Genomic DNA, 19,549 nt, shown 5'->3' with positions numbered 1-19,549 from the left:
TCATCAACTCTCTCCTTCCCACCATGGCTGTGAGCAGTGCAGGACCCTCCCTAGAACAAATGCCCATCACATGCTCCACCTGGTGGTCTCCATTCCTGCCTCTTCTCATCCACCCCATTTGTCTCATCCAAAACACAAATATGATGGTGCCACTTCCCTACCCCTAAACTCTTGAACTGCTTCCCATTGTTCCTAGGATAAAGGCCCTCTTCATCTGCACCCTTCCCCAGGCCACCTCCCGTTGCTCTTCCTTCATGCACTCTGCTGCTCTCGCTGAACTTTTCTTTCCTCCAAACACCAACTTCTCTCTGGATGCTGAGCCTCGGCTGGCTGTTCCCTCTGCCTGGAACACTTTCCCCCACTCACTGTGTTCCCTCCACTCCTGCTCAGACTTCATTGTCATCTCAGAAGTCCAAAGTCACAACGGGGATGTCCATCCTCCAGAAGCCTGGTCTGACCCGGCCCCCTCCAAGTCTCTGCTCACACCCTTTACCAATGCCTCCTTCCAGCCACCAAACATACGCATTACTAGAGCTGGGTTTATCCATTCCTGTCCGCACAGTGTGCTGCTCACAGCAGGGAGTTAATACATGTTTGGGAGGGAGGGAGAGCAAGTGACTTTTCCAAAGCCACAAAGTCCAAGAGAGTGACAAATCCAGAATTAGAATCTGCATCAACCCACTCCACGCCACCCCGACTTGGAAAGAATTCTATGCTCCTCTCCGTCCTACCCTCTGATCCCGCCCATTATTTAATTCCTAGCGTCAAGGGCCACAGAGGTGACATTTTAGGAAGCGACATCTTCCATCTGAAAAAGGAAAGCGCGTGGCGCAGTGTGGGAGGACATAATCCCCCCACCCCCGTCCCTGTCCCCAAGGACAAGGGAAATGCAGCCTCGCCTCCTCCCCGGGGGAGGGGGCATCTGGAGCAGGTGAGTCTTACCCAGGTCCCTACCCCCCCCAACACCAGTATCCGCTGTTGCCTAGGCCAAGCTTCCCGCCCGGACGTCGCCGGCGACCCCAGCAACGCCCAGCCCCCACAGGGCCACACGCGTTGCGTGCGCAGGCCCGTGCCCCGCTCCAAGCCGCGGACGCCACCACCGTCGCGTCCCTCCATCCCCGGGCCCGGGGCGCCCCGCCTCCCCGGCTCCGTCCTTCCCTCCCCGCGTCCCTCCCCTTCCTCCCCGCCCGCGCCGGCCCCGCCCCCGGCCCTGCCCCCCCCGGGCTGAGGGCTCTCCCACCCCCGCCCGCCCCGGCCCGCCCCGTGCTCGGTGGCCGCTCTTGCCGTCGTCCCCGCCGCCGCCGGGCCAGCAGAGTGCTTCCCCAATTTGGAAAGTGGGGCCGAGGCGCCGGCCGCCGGCAGGGCAGCCATGGAGGCAGCGGCGCGGAGGCGAAAGCATCCGGGAGCGGCGGGCGGTGCGAGCGCGCAGCCGGGCGCCTCCTTCCTGCAGGCCAGGTGGGCGCGCGCCGGCGCGGGGAGCGAGGCCGCGGCCCTCACGTGACGCGGGGCGGGCGGCGGGGGCCCGGCTGGAGGAGCCCGGGGTGGGCCGGGGGCTGCCGCCGGAGTCAGTCTCCCCTGCGCTGCCCTCGCTGCGCCCTGGCGCCTGGGCTCCGTCTCCACCGCCCTTTCTCTTCCGGGGGACGCCCCGGGCCCAGGCAGGCTCAGCAGCCCCCGGCGCCCCCCTCCCCTCCCGGGCCGGCTCGAGGACAGCCGCGCCTCTGGGGAGGACAGCTGCGCCTCTGGGGAGGACAGTCTAGGGGTCCAAGAAACTCGGGGTGGGGGCGGCGGGCCCCAGGACCCCGGCGCACACTCCGCCCCCAACGCACCTGCACGCCCCGGGCGCCACCTCCAAGTTCTCGGGGTCCCTCCGAGCGGAATAGGACTTTGATTCTGGTGTCAATCGGGAGGCTCACTCCTTATCCCAAGAATGTGAGAATGGAAATTCAAGAGACAGCGAAGTGTGTGGAAGCTCCCCTCCCGAGAAGGAATGAGGAAGGACTTTTCTCGTTTGGCCGTTCCCTTCTCTCACTAGGGGAAGAAGTTATTGGTTTATGTAGTTGAGACCAGGAGGGGCAGAAGAAGCAGCACGGAAACCACCTTTTAGTCTTTCCCTCCATTCTGCTTTCATCCTGTTGTGCAGGCCAGAAACACTCCTTGCGCTGAGCAGGCATTCATTAAGTATCGTTGGTGTGCCCAGTGCTGTAGTGGGCACTGAAGGGGTGGGTGAGGTGAAGCCGGAAGGGGCTAAGAGGTTCATCTTGGAGAGCTTCGTGGAGGAAGTGGCACTTGAGCTTAGTCCAGAGTATTCAGTAGGTGACCCAGGGAGGAAGGGCTGTTCCAGTCGGGGGAGGAGGTGGTGGAAAGTTTGGGAAGAGTCAAGTGGTCAGTGGTGCTGGAGCTTTCTGGTGTACAGCTGCAAGAGGATGTGGACTGACAGGGAAGGGCCTTTCCTGGCAGCAGGGCTGGGACTAGAACGAAAGCCTAGCCTGCAAATTTTAAGGAAATTTAAGGAGACGCTCACTCTGGGGCACCCCTGTGTTGGGCCTGTGTGCCTCACTTGCCTCACCCTAGTTCCTGCCCTAAATGGCGGGTTAAAAATGTAGCCTTTTTCTGGTAAGCACACGGGAGCCTTGGAAGGTTTTTGAGCACTAGTGTGCTCAGAGTCAATTTTAGGAAGTCTGTGGTATGATTTGGGATGAGGGGAGAAGTCTGAGAGACTTGGCTGAGGATAGCTCTTTCTCGTGCTACTGAGGGTCATCTCTGTTCTGGATCCCCTTCAAGCTGGGGGTCTTTGACTGCCCTGAACTGTAGCAGCCCAATTAGAACAATCTGTGGGTATCAGATACGATCCCACTTTATCTCATGTGTGGGGCTTCCATAAGCAGTATCTTAGTCTGTTTCTATTTTGTATATGTGGAAACATATACATACATATTTTGTACATGTACAAAAACATATTTCGTACATGAGGCCCAGAGAGATTATATCATTTGCTGACAAGAACCAGGGTCTAAACCCAGGGCTTCTGTACTATTCCACTTGAGCTGCTGAGGAGCGGTGTTCCTCTTTACTCCTGTAGGAGCTCATTACCAGCCACAGTGCTCCCTGGGGATGGCACGAGGGCTGACTCACTTCCAGGGTATCCCTGCCACCCTTGTAGGGTACCTCTAGGACCATTTTCAGTATCATTGTAGCTTAAGACAGTGGGCAGAATCAACCTGTCCAGTTCCTGAGATGCTTGGATTTCCTCTCCTGCATCCATGCTTAGCTTACACACCTCTGATGACGCAGTGTTCACCATCTTTCGAGGTATCCCATTCCAGCTTCTGCCTGCTCTGTTGATAGTTTTTGTATTGCTATCAAAGGAATACATGCCTATCGTTAAATAGCACAGAAGGGCTTAAGAGTAAAAAGCAGTGGTTCTCTGTTCCACCTTTCCCTGGCACCAGAGACAACCACAGTAGCTTCTTTTAGCTGTTTCTATTAGAATTAAATTCATATTTTAAAATAGTATTAACAAATACTATGTAACACTTTCCATGGATCAGAGCCCACTCTAAAGTTTTGCAGGTAATAATTCAACCACAACTCTTGAGATAGGATCTACTGTTATCACTCATTTTATAGATGAGAACATTGAGGCCCAAGAGAGTTTAAGTAACTGGCTCAAGATCTCGTTGGTGGCAAAGCTAGGATGTGAACCCAGGTGGTCTCCAAAGTCCATATTCTTAAAAGCTATACTCAACTGCCATTTCCTGATTTATCATTTTTGTAAAGATTTTATTTCTTTATTTGACAGAGCACAAGCAGAGGGAGAAGCAGGCTCCCTGCTGAGCAGGGAGCTGGATGCGGTGACCTGAGCTGAAGGCAGACACTTAACTGACTGAACCACGCAGGCACCCCTTGATTTATCATTTGTAGCTTCTAAGATAATATTTACTGACTTCCTGTTATGATTTGGCTCACTTATACCTCCCTTATCTTCACAAGATGGTTCTTTTCATCTATTCTCAGTTTTTAAACTGTTCTTAGTTTTTCTCTTTGTTACCTTTGTAGCCTTAGGGAATATCCACACAGCATTATTTCCTTTTTGGGGAACTATAGACAGTATCTCTTGATTCCTTTTTCAAAGGAGAATAATAGTCCCCTACCCTAACGTTTGGCTTTCCCTACCCTTTCCCCTAACTCCTGTCCTCTATAGTTTTACTTTCATGTTCTCAAGGTTAATGGTATTTACCTGCTGTTTTTAGGCCTAGTTGTCTTCCATGTTTTGTGTGTGCATGTATCCTAAAATTTGAAAATCAGTATACAATGTTTTTATTAGTTAAGCCATGTAAACATTCCCTACAGAGCCAAGGAATGTTTAACAGTACCATATGCTCTCTTATATTGTGTTTGTTTTTCCTGGGGTTTCTAATTGCCTTTCTTTTTGCCTCTTATTTGCCTTCATTTTCTCATTTTTTGTTCAAGCTTTCCATCATGTCAGGTATTTGACCATTCTTTATATAGAACCAAAATTAATCCTGCTATAGTTCCCATTTATGGGTCCCTGCTTGACTCCACAAACATGGCTGAGTCCTTCCTTTTCTGCCAGGCAATCCTGCAGGTGCTGACTGCTTTGAATATTTCAGCTTTATGTTATGTGTTCCCCACCTGTCATGGTATCAGTTCCCCCATATGGTAGACTTGGAAAGCTGTGGAGGAGAGAAAAGGCCGTCCTTGTCTTGGGTTACCTGCCGCTCACTGATGTTCTCAGCGTAGTTTCTGATGACTGAGATCTAGAGCTGGCACGGGGTGGGGGCTCAGTGTGTGAAGTCTGTGGAGTCAGGAACTTGGGACAGGCTTGAGGTTGCTCATCCTCAGGACGAGGACTAGGGGAGAGGATCCCTTCGCCCTCCATAATCTGCCTCCTGTGGTCATAGTCCCAACAGAAGAAAACCAGTCAGATGCTAACCGATCTTGATTTCCAAGTTGAGTGCCCTGTATCTGCCCTTTTTTTCCCTGCCTGCTAAGCCAGGCTGGACTACTGATGGGGATCTCCACTAACTGAGATGCCCTCTTGGGTAGAAGGAGGAAATAATTACTGAGCGCCTAGTATATGCTAGGTATCCCCAGCTTCCAGAGGCCCATACCTAAGTACTAACCCCAGACTTTCAAAATACGTTTCTCTTCTGTAGCAAACATCCTACTCCTTGCCCAGTTTGGAGGTTTCCAGAATAAAACATTGAGGGTTGTTAGCCTCTTTCTCCCACCAGGTTCTTCAGGCCTGGAGGTTCTCGCCACCTGCTTTTTGAGGCCTTGACTCATAGTCACTGAGGGGAAGGGCAGGTGGGCCCTCTAAGCCAGTCCCTCATCTCAGACCCATGTCAAAGCAGTCCTCCCAGCGAGTTTCTGACCATCTGCCCAGCCTGAAGCCCAGCCATTCCCTCACTTCTCTTCCTCTCTACTGATAAGCCAGAGCATTCAACTCCATGCAGCGCCTTCCTTCCTTCCACTCCAGGCCTTTGATCCCACTCTCCTGCTTTTCTGCCTACTTAGATCCACTCATCCATGCTTTCAGGCTCTCTTCCTTCATGCAGGCTTTGCATACGGCCCCAGGCCTTACTGAGCCTTCTCTGTCTTGATCTCTTCATATGGCACGTAGTTTATTATAATAGAAACAGAAGGGGAGACTATTTAGAGCACAGTTCTTGAGTTTATATAGACACAGGTTTGAATTTATGCTGTTCAGGACTCCTGGGTTGCAAGTGACATAAAGCCAGTGTGAACTATAGCGCCCTTAGCAAAAAGGAATGTATTGGCTCATGTGGCCAAACCGTTACCTGGGGGCTGCATAGAACTCTCTGGGCTTTGCCTCTTCCTTTTTCCTGGTCTTCTCTGCAGGGTTGCTTCATTCTCGCCTGGCCGTCCTTTGAGGCTGGCACCTTGGCCACAGGGAGCCCTGGACTTGCATCCTTAGCACCCCAGTGCCAGAAAGGAAGGCACTCTTTCCACCAACTCTGATTGGAAAAGTCCCACTGGGCTGGCTTAGGTTACAGGCCCTCCCTGTGGCCAAGGAAACATCATCTCTTACTAGAAGAAGCATGGAGTGGGAAATAGGCTGCCAAAAAGAGTAGTTGCTGTAGCGCCTTACTGCGCGGGTGATCTTGGCTAAGCACTCAGCCCCTGTAAGCCTCAGTATCCTCATCTGTCACACAAGAGGGGTACAACCTCCTGGTATTGCTCATTCAGTGAGATGGTGCAGGTGAAGCTCCGAGCACAGCACACACTCAGCACTCAATAAGTTGGGGGGGTGGGCACTGAGTAAAGGGACAAGAAGACTTAGTTGACCCAAGAAAGGCCAACCCCACCTGTCATGCCTGCCATCAGAGGATGGTGAGACGCCCCCTCCCTCACCCCAGGAGCTTGCCCCTCTGCCTCTGGGCTGCTCTACGAGCCCACTGTGGGCCATTCTTCAATTGGCTGAAAAGGATCCCCAAAAGTTACAGAAGCAATAGTCACACTGAGAAGACCTTCATGTTGCCTCTGATATTTGCCAGTAAAATGAATGAGTAACTAGTAATTGAGATGGTTTTAAATCAGCCAGTAATTGCTAAGCATAAACCAGGAACTGAGCTGAGAACTCTGGGTAACATGGGCCATTCACACAGCTCTGCTCTTGGCCCAAATAGAGCAATAAAACTCACACCTCAGTCATCTTGGGAAGTAGCAGGCTGCTTGTCACTGGAGGCATGCAAATAGTGTCAGGGACATTGTAAAGAGGATTTGGACTTTGATGTGGGTGAGTTGAGAGAACCTTAAAAGTCACTCATCTTCTTGAGGGGCTAGATACAAGCAAAACTGCAGGCCCATGATGTCATGGCTAGACTGAGAGTTAGAGATGAAGTACCCCTGTAGTGGGGCTGGTGTGGTTTTGGGAAAAGCTCATCAGGGAAGCCTTCCTGGAGGAAGTGGCGTATGCACTGGCCCTTGAACTTCAGCTTATCTGTGAAAAGCAGATGGCTAACTGCTTTGCAGGAGGGACAGGCATCCAAAGATGTGTCGTCAGATGGCGTTCCACTTCTTGCCGTGTCTCTTGGATCAGCTTGTCCCCTGCTGGCTCGTTGCACTGTGGGTTAGTGAGAAGAGTGACTCCTGCAGCCCCATTCTTACTTCCTCCTAGTTCAGGAACTGAGGGAAAGGGCCTGTTGATCCCAGTCTGCGGTCTATAAGGTAGATCTCACTAGAGGGTTCTAATGGGTCCAGCTCAGGTCCCATGCCCATCTGGTGGCCCAATCACTGGATGTGAGGATGGTAGAGAGGTTAAAAATATAAGCTGTGGAGCCTCATCATTTAGGCTCACATATTTGGCTGTATAAAATGGGAATAATATTCCAACCTCAAAGGATTTCTGTGCGGATTAAATGAGAGAATGCATGCAAGCAGCTATAATGTGCCTGGACTATAGTAAGTGTTCAATAAAAGTTCACTGCTGTCATCTGTCATCATGATTCACATTTTCCAGCCACATTGCATCCTCTGCCCCATTTCATTTCCCCGTCATTCTATAGGTGAGAATGCCCAGTTTGGCAGTTTCCTTCCTGAACCACAGAGAAGCTAAGCTAACAATAGGGCAGCCGGAATCAATTCCCAGGACACGTTCCCCTTGGCCTCAGAGCCAGTATTTCCAGCAAAATTCCTAGAAATTAATCCTCCTGCCTTCAACTCCCCCTCACTGTGGCTCATCTCAGGGAAGATTCTCATGGGAGGAGAGAAGAGCTGACCCCTGTTGTCCGGTTCCTTTCCAGGCACAGCACCGCCAAGGCTGATGAAGCTGCAAGCACAGCTCCCTTTCACCTTGACCTCTGGTTCTACTTCACCCTGCAGAACTGGGTTCTAGACTTTGGCCGCCCCATTGCCATGGTGAGTGTGAAGCCGTGGACAGAGAAGGGATCATGACCTGAGCCGAAGGCAGACACTTAACAACTGAGCCATCCAGGCGCCCCAAGATTGATTGATTTTAGAGAGAGAGTGTGTGCGCACATGTGAGTGGGGGAGGGGCAGAGGGAGAGGGAGAGAGAGAATCTTAAGTAGACTCCACGCTGAGTGCGGAGCCTGACTCGGGGCTGATTTCAGGACCCTGAGATCATGACCTGAAATCAAGAGTCAGACACTCAACGGACTGAGCCACCCAGGCGCCCCTCAATGCACTTTTATTGAAGGAACAATGATAATAATAATAATGGGAAAGTAGAAATAGTGGTTAACGTACATTGAGTACTCTGTTCTAAACCCTTTATGTGTTTAAACTTACTGAATCCTCACCTCAACACTCTTACTAATCTCGATTTTATAGATGGGAAGACTCATGGATAGAGAGGGCAAGTCACTGACTCAGGGTCACCCAAGTAGCAAGTGGAAGAGCCAGCATCTACACGCAAGCGTCTGGCCCCAGAGCCTACCCCTTTCCTGTCATGTATATCTCCAGAACCCTAATATGTTCATCCCTCCCGACCCAGGAAGACCCCTTTGAGAATCTGCCCTGAAGATGTAATCAGCAAGAGGACGACAAAGGTTGTCTATACGCAAAGGTGTTCCTTGCAGTGTTGCTTACCTTGTTTGTGATTTCAGTGTCCAGCAGTAGGCGCTGGGTAAATCAGCTTTCTGTATCCGGTATAGAAAACGTCTGGCCATTAAACAGGAATTCTGGATACTCTAGAGCAGCGGGGGTCGTTCGAGGAGAGAAAAGGGGTGTACATGCTGCCTGATGGCAAGTCAGAGACGATCTCAACATCTTGTACACATGGGTCAGAGACTCAAAGGGGATACGAAAAGCTGGGGCACCTGGGTGGCTCAGTCGGTTAGGCAGCTGACTCTTGATTTCGGCTCAGGATAGGATCTCAGGGTCCTAGGATTGAGCCCCACATCAGGCTCTGCACTCAGTGCAGAGTCTGCTTGGGATTCTCTCCCTCCCCCCCACTCATTCTTGCGCGCTCTCTCTCTTTCAAATAATGTTTATTATTTTTTTAAGATTTTATTTATTTATTTGACAGAGACACGGTGAGAGAGGGAACACAAGCAGGGGGAGGGGGAGAGGGAGAAGCAGGCTCCCCGCTGAGCAAGGAGCCCGATGTGGGGCTCAATCCCAGGACCCCGGGATCATGACCTGAGCCGAAAGCAGACGCTTCACGACTGAGCCATCCAGGCACCCCAGTAAATACATCTTTAGCAAAAAAAAAGCTATTCTGGTGGCACTTTTGGGGCAGATTTGGGGTGGATGCTGTTTCTCCTTTCTGCAGACTCTCTGTAAGGCTTACATGTTGTTTAAGTGTGGGAGAAAGAAAAGAGACTGAGCCAGGAGTCAGGGCACCTGGTCAGCTTTGTGGGTGGCTTTAAGCAAGTCACTGTCTGCTGGGCTCTGGTTCTCTCATCCATAAGAAGGCTGGTTGGCCTGGCTGCTCCGAGCCCCCTTCCCGCATGAAGGTCACACAGACTGGGGGCCAAAGGAGCTGCCCATCACACTGATGCTATGGAGAGGGGGAAATGAGGCCCGGAGCAGGCTCATGGCTGTCCTCTGCCCTCACTCCTTGGGACTCAGCCACAGCTGTCCGTGGTGGTCTCCCGCAGGGCAAATCACTTCCCCAGCCTGCCCAGCAACCTAGGTGGGCTTGTTAGGAGAGTATACATTTGAAAAGCTCCTATATACACTGGAGCTTTTGAAATGTAGGCATGACATTCCCAAATCTGTAGTAATGAAAACCAAACTCGTACAAGTTATAAAAGTAATATGTAGTAGTTGTAACAAGTCAACTAATGCCTAGGTATATGCAGAAGTGTTCAATTCTCCCTTTCCAGTCCCACCCCTGACGGTTTGGGGCACAGCCACCCACTCCTTTCTCTGCTCCTGCAAACATATTCTATATTCTCTTTCCTTTTCCAACTGAAATGAGATCTCACTTTATGCCTTATCCTACAACTTGCTTGCTTTACCTTAGGATTTACAATGGCTGTCTTTCCATCTCAGTACCTATAAGGTGTCATTTCTGATAATGGCTACTTCACCTGCTATAGTAAAGATGCGCTATAATGTATTCAGCTCGTCTAGTTAGTTGAAGAGTCAGCCTGTTTCTGGTATTTTGCTATCACAAAGAGTATTTCAGCCATTGTATGTATCTCTTTTAAAGAAATTTTAGTTGACATATGGTGTTATATTAGCTTCGGTGTACAACATAGTGATTTGACGGTTTTACGTTATCCGTGCTCCGCCCATGACTTATTTATTTGGTAACTGGAAGTTTGGGCCTCCTAATCCCCTCCACCTATTTTGCCCATCCCCCAACTTCCTCCCCTCTGGCAATCACCAATTCTCTGTATTTATGATTCTACTTCTGTGTTTGTTTGTTCATTGTTTTGTTTTTTTTTTAATTCCACATGTTTAGTGAAAACATATGGCATTTATCTTTCTCTGAGTTACATCACTTAGCATAATACCCTCTAGGTCCATCCATATTGTTGCAAATGGGAAGATTCTTTTTGTGGCTGAGTAATGTGTTGGCGAGGATGTGGTGAAAAGGTAACCCTCATGTGCTATTGGTAGAAATGTAAATTGGTGCAGCCACTGTGGAAAACAGTTTGGAGTTTCCTAAAAAAAAAAAAAAAAATTAAAAATAGAAATACCATACAATCCAGTAATTCCACTACTGGGTATTTACCCAAAGAAAATGAAAACACCAATTCGAAAAGAGGTATGCCCCACTATGTTCATTGCAGCATTATTTACAATAGCCAAATGATGGAAGCACCCTAAGTGTCCATCAATAAATGAATGGATAAAGAAGATGTGGTGTAGATATCCAACATATATATCTGGATATGGGTGAAGATACAGAGGTACACACTGAGTAAGAGAAAGAGAGGAACAGAGGCCTGTATCCTGGGAGTTTTTATATGTGTGGTTAGTTTTAACCAATGTGGCATTTCTGAATTAAAAGAGATAAACATTTACAATTTCATTTGAAATTTGTGGTCATTGCCTGTGTTCTCAGTCAACAAATCCCGGAAGTACAGTTTGGGGGGTCATAACTTGTTTTGACTTTGCACGGGGGTTTTCACACTGACCCTGATAAGGCCAGGACCCACTGGGGTAGACCAATAAGAGAGGGCTTGCCAGGCAGAGGAACTGCCCCTGGCCTGCCTCTTCTCTCAGGGAAGGTAAGAAAGAAAGAACTGAAACTACTTTGTAGAACTCACTTATTTTCTCCTTTGTTTCCTAATGTGTACTTTTGACCTGATTTGGAAGCAGTCCATCTGTTCCGTGCATAGAGCATGGGGCCTAGTGGTCAGGAGATCTTTCCAACATCATAGGACCTGAAGCATCAAACCCCTAAGGGCCCAAGTCGACCACCTGGGTCACATCTCTTGTGTTGCAGAGGGGGAAACCAAGGGTCACCACGAAGTCCCAAAGCAGCCTCCAGCTCCCAGACCAGTACCCAGGGACATTTATTTAGTACCCACTGGGAGCGGGGCACAGAGTCAGGCCCTGGATTTGCATCTACTAGTATGCCTGGGGACAAGTCCACTTACCTTCTTTGGGACTCAGTTTCTCTGCTGGATACCCCAGGGCTGCCAAGAGGATCCCCAGAGATCACAGAAAGAGTTAAGTGTATGTGGAAGAGGTGGGGGCTGACTCGCCGAGGGCCATGTGGGGCTCTGCCCACGTGAACACCGTTCCTCCCTTTGCTCCCCAGCTGGTGTTCCCTCTCGAATGGTTTCCACTCAACAAGCCCAGCGTGGGGGACTACTTCCACATGGCCTACAACATCATCACGCCCTTCCTCCTGCTCAAGGTACAGTCCCGGGCTCCCTGCTCCACCTTCCCACTCTCATCCCCTCCTCCTCCGGCAAGAAGCTGGTGCTGAGCCCTGGGAGTCATGGAAGCAGGTGGAAGCAGGCCTACCCTGCCTCAGCCTGGGGGGTGAAGGCTGTGATGGAGGGACATATCAAAGGCCTGCCCAGGAGGGATGGAGAAACCCTCCCCAAGGATGGGTGTCTGATTTGGGTGTCAGCCTTGTGTGGCAGGGGATGATGTGGGAGAGGTGGTCAAGCAAAAGGACCTGAAGACAGGCTCGTGCTTGTGAAACTACAGTACATTTGGGAAGGCTGAGGCATAAGGAGTGAGTGGGTTGGTTGTCTGGGGAAAAGTCAGGGACCAGTTGGGAAGGCAATGAGGGTCCAGGTGGCAGTAACAGAGGTGACCTCTACTCTGGCCTGGGGATCCGGGATTTGGAGATGTCACTGGGAGCACAGAGCTATCCGGAACTGCCAGCTTTGCACGTCCAAATAAGGGCTCTTAAAACAACTAACGCCATCTACCATCCCCATCATTTTGTTTCTAGAAAGATGTTTCTAATCACCAAAAGTAGCAGGGTATAAAATTAGAATTCAGAGGAGTCCTAAGTTAAATAGTTTGGTTTCCAAAGCATCCTCCCCACCCCCACCCCCACTTCCCTGACATTTTCTTCATGATTACCATGCACCAGTGGCTCAGAAATCAGAGGGTCCCGCTGCTGCTGAGCCAGCCCAGCCACCCAGAGACACAGCTGGGGGAGGGAGAGGGCCAGGCCTGGAGCCTGCATGCCTGTGCTGAAGGCCTGGCTGTCACTGCCAGCACAGGATTGGTATGCGACCTTGGGCAATCAGCTAGTCCCTCTGAGTCTACTTCCTCTCTGAGGAAAGGGGGTGCTGTTTCCCAGCTCCTGCTGGCTTCATGGGGATCCTATGAGACTCTGGAGGCTGGCTTAGCCTGCTAAAGTGACCCAATTTCCGAGTGACTTTTCATCCAGTGGCATCCATCAGACGCCAGGCAGGGGCAGAGAGACCAGGGGGTGTCTCATGTTGTGGTGGAGGCTGAGTCATGCTGTCCGGCGTCCCTCTGACCCCAGCTCATTGAGCGGTCCCCTCGAACCCTGCCGCGCTCCATGATCTACATCAGCATCATCACCTTCATCATGGGCGCCAGCATCCACCTGGTGGGCGACTCCGTGAACCACCGTTTGCTCTTCAGTGGCTACCAGCACCACCTGTCTGTCCGGGAGAATCCCATTATCAAGAATCTCAAGCCAGAGACGCTGGTGAGGCCACCTCCCCCACTGCATGTAAATAAAGCCTTTGGGCACAGTCTGTCCTGGAGGCCAAAGAGATCACCCCCACCCGTCACTGTGCCTGACCTGCTAAAGGCCTTCTGCTAGGTGAGAGCACTGTACCCGCCGAGCTAGGATGCTGGTGACACTTTAGGAAGTGGCACTTTGGCTCCCACCTGGGCCCCCTGCAGTGGAGGGCAAGACCGAGGGTGGGGAAGGAGGGCTGCTGGGGGCAGGCCCGGGCCTGGGGAAGGGTGGACTGCGTGGGCCCCCGCAGCCTGCCCCGCCCACCCTCCCACCGCTATGCACCTGCCGCTCTCACCTGCCATGCCCCTGTCCTCAGATCGACTCCTTCGAGCTGCTCTACTACTACGACGAGTACCTGGGCCACTCCATGTGGTGAGTGTTGGGGCCAGGCTCAGCCAGGAGGGCAGTGCCAGGTGGGCTGCCCTCCCCAGGGACCCCGGGCCCGGCCTCGCGGACACTGGACGAGCCTCTGGGTGTGGGGCGCGGGGGCCCTCCGGGTCTCAGCGCGGCAGTGCCCGCGGCGGCCACTAGAGGGCAGCGAGCGGCTGTCCCTCCCCGGGCCTGCCTGAGCCTGGGGGGAGGGGTCAAGTCCCGCCCTCTCGACGCGCTGGGGTGAGCGTGGGCGCCGAGTGGGGACCCCCACCGAGGCAGAAGCGGTCTTTGGGAGTGGAGGTCTGGACGAAGCCGAGGAGGGCCAGCTGGACCCGAGGGGGGAGGAGCTGTCTGTCCCACTCCTCGAACTCCGGGAAGGGCCCCCCTTCACCCCAAAGGCGACGGAAACCTCCCAGCTGTGCGCAGCCGCGGGAGAGCCGGGGGCCCAGCTGCCGGCAGCTGTCTGTTCCGCCCCCCACCTTACAGGAGGAGCTGGGACCAGTGAGAGGGTTTGCGGGGGGGGGGGGGGGTTAGGGCCACCAGCAAGCCCTGCACCCTGTGGCCTCAGCCCTGAGTGAGGTGGCCGGCTCCTGGCACACCAGGCCGACACTCGTGTTTCCAGGGTCCATTTAGAACAGGCAGAGTTGGTCCTCTTGGCTGTGAGTCCAGGGGCCCTGGACAGGCCTTTGCCAGAGACCCTTCCTAGGGAAGTTTGGGAAGGGAGGAACGGGGCAGGGAGGCCGGGGGTGAGACAGGGTAGCTGAGAGAAGGGGCTGTGGGAGAGGCAGCCTGTGTGGAGAGGAGAGAGGCTGGTACTTTTGGGTGAGATGCTGTGTGTGGGGAAGGGGTGAGGCTGTGGGTTAGGTATGGGGGAGGGGGCTTCACAAAGCCCCTTGGAGGACCCCAGCAGGTATGGTTCTTTCTCTTTTTTTTCACCTGGACCTGGAGGCTCTCCCCCGTTGGCCCTGCTGGGTACACCTGTTCCAAGTTGGGGGGTGCTGCTGGTGTGTGGGGTGCCAGGGTGAGACAGAGGCACCCCCTACACACACCCACGCGGAGTGAGGTGGCCTTTGGGCCTCTGATTTGCATGTGCCAGGGAACAGGCCTCCTCTTCCTGCCTCCTTCCTTTCCCACCCTGGACCCCCAGCCCTGGCCTAAACCAGGTGTTTTGTAAACCATAAAGCGACCTGCACGGGATGGTGCAAGGGGGCAGCCCAAGGAGGGGGAGGGCCGGGTGGAGGGGTGATGGGGCGGCTGGGCAGGTCTCTGAGGCCCTGGCCTCCCTGTTGCAGGTACATCCCCTTCTTCCTCATCCTCTTCATGTACTTCAGCGGTTGTTTCACTCCCATCAAAGCCGAGAGTTCGATGCCAGGGGTGGCCCTGCTCCTGGTGATGCCCAGTGGCCTATACTATTGGTGAGTGGACCTCAGACCTGGGGGAGGGGTGGGTGGGGACACTTAGTGAGCCAGGCGGTAAAAATGTGCTCTTGACCACAGTCCTGCTCTGGGCTCCTGCTTCCTCCTCTGTCTAGTGGGGTCGGTGACAGTGCTTTGTGGTAGCGTCTCTGTTACCAGGAAGCCAGGCCTGAGTGCCCCTCTCCATTCTCATGCTCCTCTACCCTACCTCCCGGAACCCCAGTGCCATAGAATCTACCTGTAATATCGAGTGCATAGAGCCCTGTGGGCCTCAGTTTCCTCCTTTGTGAAATTGGGACAGCCCCTGCTTGTCTCCCTCTCAGGAGATAGTGAGGATCTAGAAGGAAGGAAAGAGGCTTCATAAACTATAAAGCACTATGAAGGTGACAGGGACAGATAAGGGGGAGGTTTCTTGCCTGGTTTCTCTTCTTCCAGAGCTCTCCTCCCATTTCAGAGGACTCAGGCCTCAGCCAGGCCCCTACCTCTGTTCTGTCCCTTCTGCCCCGGGGACAGGCTCCCCCTGAGCATTGGTGGGCGTCATAGGAAGGACTGGACCCTTCTCTGATGGAAAGCTTGCCTCAGAATGAAAAGGGCCTTCTTTCCTAGGGCCAGGTCCCTAGGAGCCACCCCTGGGTCCCTCCCCGGCCAGGCAGAGAGGGTCGACCAGGGCCAATCTGTATGCCCCCTGAGGGCAGGATGAAAAAGAATGAGTGGCAACCACAGCAAGAAGGAAAGTGGTTCGACATGCAGAGGGCTTCCTGCCTGGTTCTCCCCGCCAGCGTGTTAGTGTAGAGATGGCCACGGTAGGAACGGTAACCGTTTTGGTTGAGCAACATTCTTTTCCAAGTAAGAGATGTACACAGCTCTTGTCGGTCTCTTACGTCTCGAGAGATAGGGCTGCTTATGCCCCTTTCTGAGTAAGAACGCAGAAGCTCCAGGATGTCAAGGTCCCACAGCCAGTGAGTTGCAAAGCTGCCATTCCTTGAGTGGAATGGGTCAGTATCGTGTTTCTCTCTAGAGGCAGGGGAATGGACCAGACAACCTCCCAGAAGCCCTCCAACAAATGCTACCGATTCCTGGCCATGTGCTAGGTACTGCCTTAGAAGCTGCAGAGAACCCTGGGAGATCTGAGCCTGTCCCACCCCTCAAAGAGACAGTAATGACAACCCTATGAATTGCAGCTGCATTCCCAAACTCAAATGCCTATAGGAACCAAGCTGGTAGCAGAAGGGCATCAAGTGGGCCTCGAGTAAGGCAATAGGGAATGGCGGGGACTGTGGCAAACAGCAGAACCATGCTCTTTCCAGAGGGGCAGCCATTTTCTCCTCGAATCAGTTTCGTGCGGGTATAGGGGCCTGATATGACCAAAGAAACCAGAAATCCACATGTTCTGCTAATCTGCTATTTAAACGTTGGTAACAAACTCAGTATCTTTAAAAATAGCAACTCTACAAGCCAAATCGGTCTGCTGCCTGTGGGCCGTGGCTCGGAGTAGGACGGTTCCCTGCTCCTCCCATGAGATGAGCTGCTCTGGCCGACCCGGGGGCAGCCTGGTATGGGGGTCCAGGGAGGGATGCCGGGCCGGGTAGAGCCCCTGACCGCCCCCCCCCCCCCCCGCCGGCCTCCTCAGGTACCTGGTCACCGAGGGCCAGATCTTCATCCTCTTCACCTTCACCTTCTTCGCCATGTTGGCCCTTGTCCTGCACCAGAAGCGCAAGCACCTCTTCCTGGACAGCAACGGCCTCTTCCTCTTCTGCTCCTTCGCCCTCACCCTCCTGCTTGTCGCGCTGTGGGTTGGCTGGCTGTGGGACGACGCGGTGCTCAGGAAGAAGTACCCGGGTGTCATCTACGTCCCTGAGCCCTGGGCCTTCTACACCCTGCACGTCAGCGGCCGACGCTGAGCCCCTGGCACCAGGCGCCGGCGCCCTGCCTGGCGGGACACGGGCCGCGGAGGGTGGCCGAGCGGGGACGTGCGTGCGTGCGTGCGTGTGCGGACGCGTGCGTCCCCCCGGTGTGCGCTGTCGTAGCCGCGGCGGGAGGGGCACGCACTGAGCGCCTGGCCCGGGGCGTGCGCGCGCAGAGAGCGTCGGCGCAAGGCTCGATTGTGTGGAGCAAGTTTCTCTTCGGTTTGGATCTTTTCAGGGTGGGATATAGTCGGAGGCCGTGTGGGCCCAGGCCGAGGTGTGGGCCCCGCCTTCTCATGCACCTGACTGGAGTCGGGCCCTCTCACTCACCGCTCAGGGCCGGTCTCTTCCTGGGGTGGCTTCTGGTAGCCATGCTGGGTCGGCCTGGCGGGTGGGGCAGCAGTGGTGAGGGGACTGGGCATGTCACCCGCCACCTGGCTCACCCCTCAGACCTGCCCTGACCCTGAAGGCCAGATTACAAAGGTTCAGTTAACTTTCTGGGGGTATTGTTGAGCAAAGCACATCCCTCCTCTGGGCCTCATTTGCACTAGCTGGGACGAGGGCCCAAAGTGTGTCAGTGGGCTGGTTGTTGGGGCAGCCCTGGATTGGACGGCTCGTTCTCTCTTGTCGCTGCCCTCTGCTACCCCGGGAAGGGTGTGTGCGCCGCAGATCCTCCCCCAAACTCAGGTCACACGGAGGGTTGCGCCGCCAGACTCCCCTGAGCACCATTTCCCTCTGCCAGAAGCTGTCTCCCTGCTCCCTCCCAGAACTGTGGCACCCCTTCCTGGCAGCCTGACCAGGATGTCTGAGCTGCAGCTGAAGGCTGTGTTCTCAAACACTCGCGGTATTCCCTGAGCCCCCTTATAGGGTCAGGGGGCATTTGGGGGATGTTGGGAGGGGGGCAGATCTGGAGGCTCTCCCCCATAGGCCTTGTCTCAGCCTGAATCTCATGCTTTCTGCTCATGGCCCTGCTCCCAGAAAAGGGAGGCTTCATTCCCAGCAGGACACCCCGGGCCCGCCTTCCCCCAGGCCTTGGGGCCAGGTCTGCCCACACAGCTGCCGGCACCAGTCTCATTTTCCAGCCAGCACTGGCTTGGCGAGCTTGTGGGTCTCAGGGGGCCTGCCCTACCTTCCCCGGGCCCTGCCCCCTCTCCTGTGTTCTCAGGGAGCCCTGTGCCTCAGATGTTCCTTTCATGTTGGGGTCCCTCTGCAGCCCCCTTAGAGGCCCCCCAGCCCCGGGTTCCATGGGCGGAGAGAGGTGTGAATAAAGACCAGTGTGGAGCCCAGCCTGGCTGGTGGCTGCTGCTTTCTCTGGGTGTGAATTTGGGCGGCAGGAGGGAGATCCCTGGGGCCGGAGAGACAGTGGCTGGTCTGTGGCTGGTCAGGGGCTGAGAGCAGGCCCTGCTACTGTCCGTTGGCCTTCCATGCCACCCTGTGGGATGCTGGGGGTGGGGGGCAAGAAGGGCCTCCTCCCAGTCAGTTCTAGCTCTCTTGTGAGGAGTCTGGGGGGCATGGGGGGCGGGGAGCCAGGATAGGGCATCTCCAGGCCTGCCTCTCCCGAAATGGCCCCTCAGGCCTCCCCGCTCTGCTGCGAGCCCACTCCAGAGGCTGAAACAGAGAAGGTACCCTTTGGGGGAAGGTGGGGAGGCTGGTTTGTTGGAGGTTGGCCCCGAGCCTTGGGCAAGTCGCTTACTCCCTCGGGGTCTCAGACTCACCACACAGCCCCCAGGACTTACTGGGGCTCCTGTTAGCAGACAGCGCTGGACAGGAGATGCTCGACGCCACATCGTCATAGGCTATGCCCCCACCTGCCCAGCAACCTCACTGGATTCCTTCCTCACCTTGAGGACACTGGTCCTTCCCACCCTGTCTCTGGCCTCTTCTCCACAGCAAGACTTGCTGGGTGTCTTATGAGCAGGCACAGGCCTGGTCATGTGGGGCCTGGAGCTTACACAACTTGGGGGGGGGTCCTTGATAAGAAAACAGGAAAAAAAAAGTGAATAAAAAATTAGGTATGAGGGGTGCCTGGGTGGCTCAGTCAGTTAAGTTTCTGACTTGGTTTTGGCTCAGGGCACCATCTCAGGGTCATGAAATCGAGCCCCGCATTGGGCTCTGTACTTAGCTGAGAGTCTGCTTCAGATTCTCTCTCCTTCCGCCTCCTCCCTGCTCCAGTGCATGTGCACTCTCTCTCTGTCTAAAGTAAATAAATAAATCTTTAAAAAATTAGTTATGAAGGGCACCAAGGTGGCTCAGTTGGTTAAGCGACTGCCTTCGGCTCAGGTCATGATCCTGGAGTCCCTGGATCAAGTCCCGCATCGGGCTCCCTGCTCAGCAGGGAGTCTGCTTCGCCCTCTGACCCTCCCCCCTCTCCTGTGCTCTCTCAAATAAATAAATAAAATGTAAAAAAAAAAAAATTAGGTATGAAAGTGAATATTTAGAATGGAAAGAAATTACAGCAAATTATTAGAGTCTTGGAGATTTCTTGTCCCTCTTGACCGAGATCTCTTTGGGCAGTTTACTGGAAACGTTTCCCTAGAAATACTTAATTGCGACCTGGCTTCCCACTCCATCTGGCTCTCCTGGAGGCCAGTGGTTCTCAAAGTGTGGCGCTGACTGGCAGCATCAGGATGGCATTAGAAAATACAAATTCTTGCCCCATTCTAACTGCTGAGTCAGAACCTGGTGGTAGGGGCCCTTCCGGTGAACAAAGTCT

The 19,549-nt window shown here is 53.8% G+C and overlaps 1 protein-coding gene across 3 annotated transcripts; it reads left to right on the top strand.

Moving 5' to 3' along the window:
* The first annotated feature begins 1,225 nt into the window (after nt 1-1,225).
* Nucleotides 1,226-18,918, top strand: CLN6 (CLN6 transmembrane ER protein). Of its 3 annotated transcripts, none has more exons than XM_027570755.2 (7): nt 1,226-1,455; nt 7,788-7,902; nt 11,727-11,825; nt 12,921-13,109; nt 13,462-13,517; nt 14,849-14,932; nt 16,563-18,918. In XM_027570755.2, the coding sequence occupies exons 1-7, from the start codon at nt 1,370-1,372 to the stop codon at nt 16,831-16,833; spliced, it is 900 nt and encodes a 299-aa protein (XP_027426556.1). In that variant the 5' UTR covers nt 1,226-1,369; the 3' UTR covers nt 16,834-18,918. The 3 variants fall into 3 exon arrangements, with proteins under 3 accessions (XP_027426556.1, XP_027426555.1, XP_027426557.1); XM_027570754.2 differs by having other exon boundaries at nt 14,810-14,932; XM_027570756.2 differs by lacking the exons at nt 1,226-1,455; nt 7,788-7,902 and adding an exon at nt 10,701-11,634 and having other exon boundaries at nt 14,810-14,932.
* The last annotated feature ends 631 nt before the right edge of the window (nt 18,919-19,549 follow it).

Source organism: Zalophus californianus, chromosome 6 (genome assembly GCF_009762305.2).
Source record: "Zalophus californianus isolate mZalCal1 chromosome 6, mZalCal1.pri.v2, whole genome shotgun sequence".
NCBI lineage: Eukaryota > Metazoa > Chordata > Mammalia > Carnivora > Otariidae > Zalophus > Zalophus californianus.
This window is presented reverse-complemented; position numbering and strand designations above follow the sequence as displayed.

Bases quoted from the DNA above. Each gene is read 5' to 3' on its own strand.
- CLN6 (XM_027570754.2), top strand. From the start codon at position 1,370: ATGGAGGCAGCGGCGCGGAGGCGAAAGCATCCGGGAGCGGCGGGCGGT. The intron at 11,826-12,920 runs GTACAGTCCCGG...CTCTGACCCCAG, and splicing joins CGCCCTTCCTCCTGCTCAAG to CTCATTGAGCGGTCCCCTCG. The intron at 13,110-13,461 runs GTGAGGCCACCT...CCCTGTCCTCAG, and splicing joins ATCTCAAGCCAGAGACGCTG to ATCGACTCCTTCGAGCTGCT.